Raw genomic sequence first — 12,797 nt, 5'->3', positions numbered from 1 at the left:
CGAAATATGCTTTCAATGCTTTTCAAGAAATAGACAGCGTCCGACGCCTTTCTAGAAATAGGCAAGCTTGAAACTCATTTTTAGAAATATGATTCCTACGTATTTGTAGGCGGATAGGCACATTTGAAGCGTACAGAAAATTCGTGACTCACTGCACTCTAAAAGCTTACACCGTATAAGTACTGCAGTGAATGCCGGAAATTTAGTTGGCACGTTAATTGAATAATAAACGATTAATAATACATATAGTATTCCGATATATATTAATAGTGCTGAAAACTAATTTTCATTCATCAAAAAATGAATGAAAATAAAAACTTTCACAATACTTAAAAAAATTAGTTATAAATCTGAAAATCACCCTTACAAAAGAAGAGAAATTTTTGAACAAAATTCCTTTATAATGTGAAGAAAATGCGTAGTTTGATAATAAAAATTTCAGTTTCTTTTCGAAATATTTTTTTCTTTAAATGTTTTTATGAATAAAAATTCAAGATAAGGAAAATGACAAAAAAATATTTATAATTATTATTTTTTTAAATAAAATATACATTGTTCAAACTGATCCCTTTCTTAAAATTGATATTTTATCATTGGATTTTTGACTTTTTGTTGAGAGAGATTCTGAAGATATTTTGCTTATCAATTCCAAATTTTCATTATTTCTGAAGCTATTTCTTTCCTTAATTTTGAAACTATATCATTTTAATTATGAAACCAATGCTTTTTCACAATTTCTCACGTTCATTTTAAATTTTCATAATTTTTTTAAGTTCTAAAATTAATTCTGAAATTACTTTTTTAATTTTTTTTGATTCTGATTTTTTTTAATTTCGAAATTGCTCCTTTTTGATTCTGGAACTATCTCTTTAATTCATTGGGAAATTATTCTTTTTTTGATTCTTAAATTATTTATTTTTTTATATATTCCGAAATTGTTTAATTTTTGATTCTGAAGTTGTTCTTTTTGATTCTGAAACTATTCTTATTTTGATTCTGTGGAACTGTTTCTATAATTAATTGTATTATTTTTTCTCTGAATTTATTCTTTTTTATTATTCTGAATTTATTCTTTTTTATTATTCTGAATTTATTCTTTTTTATTATTCTGAATTTATTCTTTTTTATTATTCTGAATTTATTCCTTTTGATTCTGGAATTATCTCTTCAATTAATTCTGAAATTATTTTGTTTGATGCAGAAATTATTTCTTTTTTTTTTATGTATTCTGAAGTTCTTCCTTTTTTTGATTCTGAAATTATTCTTATTTTGATTCTGAAATTATTCTTATTTTGATTCTGAAATTATTCTTATTTTGATTCTGAAATTATTCTTATTTTGATTCTGAAATTATTCTTATTTTGATTCTGAAATTATTCTTATTTTGATTCTGAAATTATTCTTATTTTGATTCTGAAATTATTCTTATTTTGATTCTGAAATTATTCTTATTTTGATTCTGAAATTATTCTTATAAATTATTTTTTTATTCTGAAATTATTACTTTTTATTATTCTAAATTTATCCCTTTTGATTCTGGAACTTTAACTAATTCAGAATTTTTTTTTTTGAGTCAGAAATTACACTTTTTTGGATTGATTGATTTTCTCCTTAACTGATTCTGAAGTTATTCTTTTTCTGATTCTGAAGTTATTCTTTTTCTGATTCTGAAGTTATTCTTTTTCTGATTCTGAAGTTATTCTTTTTCTGATTCTGAAGTTATTCTTTTTCTGATTCTGAAGTTATTCTTTTTCTGATTCTGAAGTTATTCTTTTTCTGATTCTGAAGTTATTCTTTTTCTGATTCTGAAGTTATTCTTTTTCTGATTCTGAAGTTATTCTTTTTCTGATTCTGAAGTTATTCTTTTTCTGATTCTGAAGTTATTCTTTTTCTGATTCTGAAGTTATTCTTTTTCTGATTCTGAAGTTATTCTTTTTCTGATTCTGAAATTATTATTTTTTATTGTTTCCAACGTTATTTTGCTGATTAATTCTAAATTTTTGCTATCTATAAGATTTCTGTGAATCCCAAATCTTTTATTAGTTCTGAAATTATTTTTTGCTCAAAATTCTCGGATTTTCATTATTTTTTCAGAATTTTTTTAAATTCTGAAATGATTTTTCTTTATATCAATAATTCAGAATTTTCATAAAATCATTCAAAATATGATTTTTTACGCGACCATACACAGGGTCGTCTTCACAGCATCACGTGCATTCGCCGTCGCTCTTTTGCATTGCCAGTCCAGAAAGCGGACCATAGACTAAAGATATGTTATTACAACTCTATGAGGCAGACCATCACCATCTCGGCCGAACAATTCTTTCATAATTTCTCAATTTTCATCAATTCTATAATAATTTATTTCGTAATTCTTGAATTTTTACCGATCCTAGAAGTATTTCTATTATAATTTTTCTGAATTTTTATTAATTCTGGAACTATTTTTTAATAATTACTGAATTTTCATTCACTCCGGTATTATTAATTTCATAATTTCTGAATTTCGGCTAATCCTGGAATTATTTATATTTCACAATTTCTGAATTTTCATTAACGTTAGAGTAATTTCTTTCATAATTTCCGAATTTATATTAATTCTGGAATAATTTCTTTCATAATATCTGAATTTCAACTAATCCTGGAATTATTTATTTCGCAACTTCTGAACTTTTAATAATTCTAGAATCACTCTTCTTTCATAATTATTAAATTTTTAATAATTCTGGAATAATTTCTTTCCCAATTTCTGAATTTACATTAATGTTGGAATAATTTTTCATAATTTCTGACTTTTTGTTAGTTCTGGAATAATGGCTTTCATAATTTTCGTTAAAAGGTCCCTGAAACCTGGGGGAAAAACAAATGGATTCGCAACATGATTGTACTGTACATGCAGGGCCTCCTTTAACAGAAGTAGGGCCCCTTAGCCCCGAATTTTTTTTTCTGTGTGACAGAGGGGAATCGAAAATTCAGGAAATGAAAATCCTGGAAATTCGGAATAAATGAAAGAGTTTTACAAATGGTAAAAATCTAGCATAAATGAAAAAAATTCTTCCGAAATTGAGGAAAATTCAAAATAAATGAAAGAAATGAAACACATTTTTTCAGAATTGACGAGATTTCGGAATTTATTAAAAAAAAAATTCCAGATAAGGTGGAAATTCAGAATTTATCAAAGAAATTATCGTCACCGTAAATGCAGGGCCCTCCCCACAAAACGCTAGTGCCCCGGTGAGACCACACCTACTTCGCCAAACACCAACTCCAGCGATATCACTATATTGCAATTTACTGCCATTAATGAGTTGAGTTAGAAATGAAGGCGCTGTCTATCGGTGGTGGCCTCAAGCTCGTTATAATAAAATATTTAATTATAATAAATTATAATAAAATATCGTATATATAATACATCCTCCCTCGGGTTTGAACCTGGGACCGTGACGAGAACCTTCACAGTGGTAGACGAGCATCTTACCCATGGTCCCCACATCCTGCAGCGGGGCCCCTAGGCTGGGATCTTTTGTGGGCCCCCCCCCCGGTTAGACTTTTCACGGGCCTCTTCCGTAGTTAATTTGTAGCGTGAAAAGCGAAAAAATGATGAGAACTGTTCCGGGCCACAGGGGCTAGAGCCCTGTCAGCCCCTTCCCCTTGTGGGGGTCGTGATCTTACCACCACGCCACTCAGGAGCTGAGACCACACCTGCCGCACATCCCTAAGGGAGGCTCTGTGTACATGGATTTGTGCCGCCAATCTCAGATGCCCCGGCTTCCCAAGTTTGGGTCCCTACCCATAGGATATGAACTCCTGCCTCACGATAAACAATTCATCACAGTTTTTCACCCTAAGTAAAACGCCAAGATATGCATGTTAAGTAATAAAAAATAACATTTAATGTAACATATGCTAACAACAATCAATAGGGAAACACATAATAATCATTTTGCTATACAATAATAATAATAATAATAATTGATGACGATGATGATCAACAAGTGCAGAAACAATCGATAGTTATGGGAAATGGCACCTTGTGCCACTCGCATTTCTTGCGCTTCTTTTTCATGTCCTTCGATACCGGGGGTGGAATGACTCTCCTCTGGAACATCATCTTCCTCGTGGAGATCGGACTGCTCGTGCTGCTCGTGGTATCGCCGGCATCGTGGGCGCGTTGCCTCTTGTTCCTCATCCGCCGTCGTTCTTTGCATTGCCAGTGCAGGAGGTGGACCGTCACTGTCCCGGCCGGGACACAGTGCATACCGGGTGGCCACGAGCAGGTCCCGTGTCTGTCGACGCATTCGCCTTTCCGTACCCATCTGCAAAGAAATACGGGACCCGAAATTTAAGACTTAAGCGTAAATGAACAATTCATTTGAAATCGCAGTAAAACTCGGTTATAGCGACATCGAAGATACTGCAAAATTCTACCGTTTTGATCCGAGGTTGACGTTTTCAAGACCTTTTTCCTATAATTAAACGCTCTCTCTAAGACCAGCTTTTGGTCACTCACTGATCTGATCCCTCACTCTCAAGGTCACTCATTCTCTTGGTCACTCTTGTGCATACACACTCTTTGGGCATCATATGCTTGCACACTCTTTATACACTCTATGCTCACACATTCTCTTAGTCACTCTTATGCTTACACGTTCTCTAAGACGAGCTTTTGGTCATTCGTTTATATAATCCCTTATCTTCCAAGTCACTCTTTTTATCACTCTTATGATTTTGGTCACTCCTACGATTTCGGTCACACCGCCTGGCAGTCTAGGGGTTAGGGAGCTAACTTCTGTCTGTGCAGGTCTGGGTTCGAATCCCGGTTCGGGCATGAATGTCTACTAACACACTAACAAATTCGTACTGGACAGATCGTAACGATCTCTTGGGAATACGCGATGATCACATTTAAAAAATTAAAAAAAACACAAGACACGCTTTTGGTTATTCATTTATCTGGTCCTTTACTCTCCAAATCAGTCTTTTGATCACTCCTGTGCTTATACAGTCTCTTAGTTACTCCTATGACTACACACTCTCTTGGTTACTCCTATGCTTTACTCACCTATGCTTACACATTCTCTAAGACACGCTTTTTCTCACTCATTTATCTGCTCCCCCCACTCTCCAAACCACTCTTTTGGTCACTCCTATGCTTACACGCTCTCTAAGATCCGCTTTTTCGTCACTCACCGATATGGCTCCTCACTGTCCAAGTCACTCTTTTGGTCACTTACCGGTTTGCACACTGTTTTGATCGCTCATATGCTCTCACACTTTCTTGGTCACTCACTGACCTAATCCCCTACTCTCTAGGCAGAGGATGATTTATGGTTTTGTGACCTACAAAAGTTTTACTGTCCTTTTCCCATACTATAATTTTTTTGGCAACTCATTCCTGAAATTCGCCGCCCCTCCGAACTTGTTGCCCTGTACTATAGCCCACTAACCCTCCTCCCCGTAAATACACTTCTGGTTATAAGCAAGATTCATTATTGTCCATGAGAGTCAGCTCGGGAAGCCAATGATTAAGCCCGAGAGGTCGTTATCATGGTTCCCCCACATCCTTGAGCAGGCACCCCTAGACTTAGATCTTTGACTGGCCCCAAGCCCCAGAATTTCTACGGGCCTTTCTATAGTGAATTTATAGCATGAAAAAAATTATTGTCCCGGGCTTCAAGGCAAGAGCCCGGCCAGCCAGCCCCCCCCCCCTGGGGAGGAGGCCATGGTCGTTATAACTGAGTTTGACTAATTATAAATATGCGTGGATGAACAATAGTTACCTAGGCCAGAACGAGACTCCCAGGTCATGCCAAGTGAACTCTATGGGACACGATGCCCTCTTCAACAGCCAAGACTTGATGGCGAGTTGTATCTTGGAATTCCTCGCCAGTTCGGGCTCAGAAGACAGCTCGGCCGTCAGGTTCAGCCTCTGCAACTGCTGGAACAGTCTGTCGGCGGCCCAGCGTTCCGGTAGGTCCTTTGAGGTGACTTCGTTGGAACTGATGACCTGGCGGACGTGTTTTGGTTCGTCTTCAGACATCCAGTAGGCCTGGTAGTCGTCACCCATGAGATCCATGAGGAACACCCTGTCGATGTTCTTCTGACGTGGCTTCTTATTCGGTCGCCTGATGTAACGGCTGCCGGTCCCGTCGAAATCAGCTGATGCTGTTACCAGATTTATCAGTATGTGGGTGAGGGTCGTCAGTAGTAATATTGTGCCGGTAGGTGGCATATTCTGCAAAAAAATGAGATAAAACTGAAATATTCACCGTGAAAAACGGAATGTACAGTCATACTCGGTTATAACGCGACATCGAAGATTCCGCGAAATTTTGTCGCTAAAACCGAGGTGTCGTTGCAACTAAGGTTGACGTTTTCAAGACCTTTCAAGCATGAAAAATATGATCAGATGCAATCAAAATAGTGTGCTCGAAGGTGTTGTTTTATTATAATTAGGGGACCATATTTTTATCAGGAAAAATACTGGAAATTTGGATGGTAAACACGGGACATCGAAAATTCTCGCTAAAATTGTTGCCCATTGTCGGCCAAATTGCAAATTATTCCTTATAACTAACTTTGGAGGAGAAATGCAGTGCTGTACAGCAAGTCTTCAGTAACATTTTGCGGGGGACATTTTTTTTAACTCTGCCAAGGCTGTCTTAACAGCACGGCAGGCCCTTAAGATAAGTGATTTTTCTTCCCCCCCCCCCCGGCTAGAAATACCTGCTAACTAAGTTATATACTTACTGCGGAGAATTCACACACACACACACACACACATTTTTCATGAGGCCTCATCATCACTTGAAAAGAAAGATTTTTTCAAAAAGAAAAGTCGAAGGCAAGATTACGAAATGCTCTGTATACGAGTCATACAACTTGTATTATCTGCCTAATTACGATAAATGATACGGAACAACGAAAAGAAAAAGTGTCGCTATATATGTGCCAATTACAGTCGAAAAGAATTATCAAAGGCAAAGAAAGTTTCCAGTTATAGCGAGAAAGAATTGTCAAAGGCAATTAAACGTGTCAATTACAACCAAAAATTTATCAAAAGCAAGTAAAAGTGCCAATTACAGCCAAGAAGAAATTGTCAAAGGCAAGGATTGGCCAATTACTGCTATAAAATTATCAAAGGCAAGTAAGGTTGTTCATTACAGCCAAATAAAAAAATTGTCAAAGCAAGTGAGATTGCCAATTACAGCCGAAAAAAATGCAAATAGCAAGTTCTAATTACAGCCAAAAAAATTGTCAAAGGCAAAGGAAGTTGGTAACTGTCGCTAAAATTGCTGAAAAATCGCCAATGTTGGAATATATTGACAACTGCAAATCGCGATGAGTAAAAATGTATAATTTGAAACTCAAAATTCAATGAAAGAAATACTTTCAGAATTAAAGGGAATTAAAAATTAAAAACAATAAAAGTTTAGAGAATCCCCGAGTAAAATAATTTTAAAATTATTAAGGGGGTTGATGCAAACGCAAATTTTCCAAAAAACACATTTTCCAATTCTTCAATTTTTTAAATACTATGAAATTTTCGGCGTTTAATTGTGTTTGAGTTTTTGTTCTACCTGAACTAAAAATATTTTTAAAAATATTTTGTTATAAACTTCTGGCAACCATTATAAATACTTGCCATTTTTAATTGGGTTGCTGTATTTTTGAAATATACGACAACCATATTTTTATGGGCATCTTTTTATCAGCCACCTCGTTGGGCATTTTGTCTGTTGTGGCGTTGTATTTGTATTTGTATTTGATGTTTTGCACTAAAATGGTTTTTTTTCTCAAAACTAAGTTTTTTTATTAGATAATGAACATTTTTTCGAACACCACACATTCAAATGTCTTGAAACTTTGTGTCTCTCTCATCACTATGGCGTTACATACTTTAACATGAGGATTTTTTATTAAGATTATTTTTAAAAATTTTATGGCACAAAATATGGGTAAATTTTGTTGATTTTTGAAAAAGTTGCATGTTGCTTTTTGGAGTTAAAATTAGATAAAATAATAACCAACAATTAAAATCCTAAAAGTTCGTGTTAAGATACATAAGACCGTAGTATTGAGAAACACACAAAGTTTCAAGACATTTAAATGAGTGGTGTATGAAAAAATTTGAGAAAAACGCATTTTTTAGTGGAAAACATTAGCATATCAAAAATGCCTACCAGCAGTTTATATTAAAATATTAAAAAATATTTTTAGTATAGAGGTAGAACAAAAAACTTCAATACAGTTAGACGAGAAAATTCATAATATTTAAAAATTGAAAAATTGGAAAATATGTTTTTTTGGAAAATTTGCGTGCATCAACCCCCTTAAAATAAATAATTACAATAAGAATGGAATTTAATATTTAATGGCAGAAATAATTTCAGAATTATTGAAACCTCAGAATTATTCAAAATACAAAATTTTTGAAAGTACAGATTTTATGTAAAGTATGTTTTCAGATTTAATGAAATAATAAGAATTAGATAGTAAATGAAAAAAAAATGTCTATATTGATGAGAGAAATAATTACAGAATAATTGGAAGAAATAATTTCAACATTCAAGAAAATTCATAACTGTAAAAAAAACGTAAGAAAAAATTCAGAATTAAAGAAATAAATTATTTCACATTTCGGGAAAATTCTCAATAGTAAAAGGACATAATTTCGGAATTCAATAAAATTCAGAATTAGAAAAAAAGAAATAATTTCGGAATTGTAGAGAGAAATAATTTAAGAATTACTATATCCAAAGTATAAAACATGTAGAATTATTGTATCATTAAGTGGAATTATTGGAAATGATCAGTTTTATGAAAAAATTATAATCTCAGAATTAATGAAATAATAATCTCAGAATTAATGAAATAATAATCTCAGAATTAATGAAATAATAATCTCAGAATTAATGAAATAATAATCTCAGAATTAATGAAATAATAATCTCAGAATTAATGAAACAATAATCTCAGAATTAATGAAATAATAATCTCAGAATTAATGAAACAATAATCTCAGAATTGATGAAATAATAATCTCAGAATTAATGAAATAATAATCTCAGAATTAATGAAACAATAATCTCAGAATTAATGAAATAATAATCTCAGAATTAATGAAATAATAATCTCAGAATTAATGAAACAATAATCTCAGAATTGATGAAATAATAATCTCAGAATTAATGAAATAATAATCTCAGAATTGTTGAAAGAAAATTCATAATTAAAGAAAGAAATAATTTCACATTTTTGGAAAATTCTGAATAGGAAAAGACATGTAATTTCAGAATTCAAAAAGGGGAAATAATTTCGGAATTGTTGGCAGAAATAAGTTCATCATAATTGAAAGAAATAATTTCATAATAATTGAAATAATTTCAGAATCAATGAGAGAAATAATTTAAGGATTACTGTACCCATGGCCCCCACATCCTTGAGCAGGGCCCCTAGGCTGGGATCTTTTGCGGGCCCCTCGACCAGACTTTCACGGGCCCCTTTATGATGAATTATAGCGTGAAAAGCAAAAAAACTATGAAAATCATCCCGGGCCCCAGGGCTGGAGCCTTGTCAGCCCACCCGTTGTGGGGGCCATGACTGTACCCAAAGTACAAAAAATTTGTAGAATTATTCTATTATCAAGTGGAATTACGCAAGTACAAATAAGTACAGAATTGTTGGAAATTATCTGTTTTATGAAAAAAAAATAATCTCAGAATTAATGAAATAATAATTTCAGACTTGTTGAATGAAAATTCAGAATGAAAGGTAGAAATGAATTGTTTCAGAATTAAAGAAAAAAATAAATTTAAAAATTGAAGAAAGAAATAAGTCCAAAATTAATGGAAATTCAGAATTAAATAAAGAAATACGTAATTTCAAATACAATGTGAATTATAAAATTTTATTTGAGAATGCTCAAAATTATATATTTAAAAACTGTACAAAAATTTTGAAAGTACAGAATTACTGAATATTCAGTTTTTTATGAAAAAAACAAGTTTCTCAATCAAAATGACAAAAAATTCAAGAGTTAATGCAAAAAGTAATTTTAGAAAGAAGGAAAAAATAATTTTTGAATTAATAAAAAAATTACTTCTAAATTAATGAACCAGTAGTTTCAGAATTCCATATAAAATTTAGAGTTGTGGAAGGAAATAATTTGAGAATTGCGGAAAATGCAGAATTAAAGAAAGAAATACACAGTGAAACCCTCAATAATCTCGAAATCTTCTGCGGATCAAGGGAAAAAAAATCGTTGTAGAGGGAATATCGTTATATCGAGGGGCAGCAGTTTAACATCATAGTATAGACATTTCCAAACAAGATTTAAAAAATATCGTTCTAGAGGGATTTATCGAGTATGTTATCATTGTTATTGTGAAGTTTCACTGTAATATCAGAGTATAAGAAAATTTAAAACTAAATACAGAAATAACTTCAGAATATAAGAAAATTTAGAATTAAAAAATAATATAATTTCAGAATACAAGATAATTTGGAAATAGGGAAAGAAATAATTACGGAATATATAAGAAAATTCAGAAGTACAGAAAAAGAAATTATTTCGGAACTGGGGGAAAATTTAGAATAAGTAAGTAAAATAATTTCAGAATTGGTGTGAAAAACATTATTTCAGCATTACGGAAAGAAGTGATTTCAACATTATGAGAAAAAAGGGATTTCAACATTATGAGAAAAAAGGGATTTCAGCATTGAGAAAAAAGTGATTTCAACATTATGAGAAAAAAGTGATTTCAACATTATGAGAAAAAAGTGATTTCAACATTATGAGAAAAAAGTGATTTCAACATTATGAGAAAAAAGTGATTTCAACATTATGAGAAAAAAGGGATTTCAACATTGAGAAAAAAGTGATTTCAACATTATGAGAAAAAAGTGATTTCAACATTATGAGAAAAAAGTGATTTCAACATTATGAGAAAAAAGTGATTTCAACATTGAGAAAAAAGTGATTTCAACATTATGAGAGAAAAGTGATTTCAACATCAAGAAAAAAAGGGATTTCAACATTGTGAAAAAAAAGTGACTTCAGAATTGATGGAAATTAAAAATTAAGAAAGAAATAATTTTATAATTCAAGAAAATTCAGAATGAAAAAAAAAGAAATGATTTCAGAATTGTTGGATATTTAGAATAGGTGAGTACAATAATTTCAAAATAATTTTAAAAAAATGATTTCAGCGCCATGAAAAACAGAATTATAACTAAAAAAATGATTTCAGAATTATGAAAATTCAAAGTCAAAGCAAGTAATTTCAGAATATAAAAAATTGAGAATTAAAGAAAGAAATGATTTCAGAACTGGTAAAAATTCAAAACTCACGAAAAATTAAGAAAAAAATTAGAATTAAGATAAATCGAAGCAAACACTCACCTTCATGATCATCGGGATCGACGCAGCTCGGACACTTGGACAAGCTCGATCGTATTCTGAAGCACAACAGGTCTATGTGAGCATACAAGTACGCACTCGGTTCAGACGTGAGTACTGTACTATATATATGTACACACATACACAAGCACAGTAATTGACTGACTGGAGCGCATAAAAGAACTGACGGGCTTCAAGGGTACGCAAAAGGGGGGGGGGCCTTGTCGGGACCCTTTCACGAACTGGCGCCCCAGTGTCCGAGACAGTCTATGGATCCGATTCTTCCTTTCCCATTGTAGGTACTCACAGGTACGTACCTTTGGGTACAATGAAGCGGTAATTAGGCGGAACCTAAAGTAACAACCGCGTGAACTTCCACCACCAGGGCTATTGTATAATATCAACGCTCCCGGGGTGATTTTTTTTACTCCTGTGTGGGAACTTTTTTGACCTCCCCCCCACTTCTAGTTAAGATATATCACTCCGGGTCTATATAAAAATGCATTGTACTGTCCCTTGCACCAAAAATGACGCCGGGGTGCTAAATTGCCTGGCAGTAATTTTCTCATGAACACATTCCTGTCCGCGTACTGAAATACCAGAGTGTTTACCGATTTCCTTCGATTCTCATGGAACTCCTATTGGTCAAGTAAAAAATCCATGGCTTACCTAGATTTCGGAAAACTGAAAAAAAAAATATCTGTTTTTTTTCTATGTTATAAGGGTTTTATGTTTTTAGTGAAACACACAAACTCGTGTGTGTTTCTTATCATTGTGAGGACCGGAACAAATTTGCGGAACGGTAAAATTTAAATGAGTAGGAGAAATAATTTGAGGACCGGCAAAAAAAAATGAAATAAATGAGAAATATAATGCGCGAACCGGGAAAAAATAAATGAGAGTGTGGAGTAATTTGCAGACTGACAAAAAAATAAATAAGTAACGAATAATTTGCAGAGAGAGAGACAAAAAAATAAATTAGTAGGAAAAATTATTTGCAGACCGGCAAAAAAAAAAATCAATAAATGGGAGAAATAATTGAAGGACTGGCAAAAAATAAATGAACGAAACTGTAAAAATTAAATGAGTATAATAGAGGAGAAGGAATAGTTTTTGCGGAACGGCAATAATAATTAAGTAAATGGGGGAACTAATTTGCAGACTGGCTAAAATGAATGAGTAGGAGAAGTAATTTGCAGACTTGCGACAAAAAATAAAGAAGCCTACTGTAATAAATAGTTTACAGACCGGCAAAAAATAAATGAATAGGAGAGATAGTTTGAGGATCGGTAAAAAAAATGAATAAATAGGAGAAATAATTTGCGCACTGACAAAAAATGAAGGAGTGGGACCAATAATTTGCAGATTAGCAACAAAAATAATATATGAGTATTAG

At 32.7% G+C, this 12,797-nt stretch overlaps 1 protein-coding gene across 1 annotated transcript; it reads right to left on the bottom strand.

The window, feature by feature from the left end:
• Positions 1-3,864: 3,864 nt before the first annotated feature.
• LOC149085760 (noggin-2-like) lies at positions 3,865-11,731 on the bottom strand. Its single transcript, XM_089232163.1, has 3 exons — positions 11,405-11,731; positions 5,781-6,235; positions 3,865-4,316 (listed from the first exon to the last, which is right to left on the bottom strand). Exons 1-3 carry the CDS (start codon positions 11,414-11,416, stop codon positions 3,989-3,991), a joined length of 795 nt encoding a protein of 264 aa, XP_089088289.1. The 5' UTR covers positions 11,417-11,731; the 3' UTR covers positions 3,865-3,988.
• Positions 11,732-12,797: the final 1,066 nt, after the last annotated feature.

Source organism: Pholcus phalangioides, unplaced genomic scaffold (genome assembly GCF_987345545.1).
Source record: "Pholcus phalangioides strain wild (caught in Gottingen) unplaced genomic scaffold, Ppha-v1.0 ptg000005l_1, whole genome shotgun sequence".
NCBI classification, from domain to species: domain Eukaryota; kingdom Metazoa; phylum Arthropoda; class Arachnida; order Araneae; family Pholcidae; genus Pholcus; species Pholcus phalangioides.
This window is presented reverse-complemented; position numbering and strand designations above follow the sequence as displayed.

What these genes read in the sequence shown, in the direction of transcription:
- LOC149085760 (XM_089232163.1), bottom strand. An exon ending in GGAGTCTCGTTCTGGCCTAG is followed by an intron (nt 4,317 to 5,780) that starts GTAACTATTGTT and finishes ATTTCTTTGCAG; the next exon opens with ATGGGTACGGAAAGGCGAAT.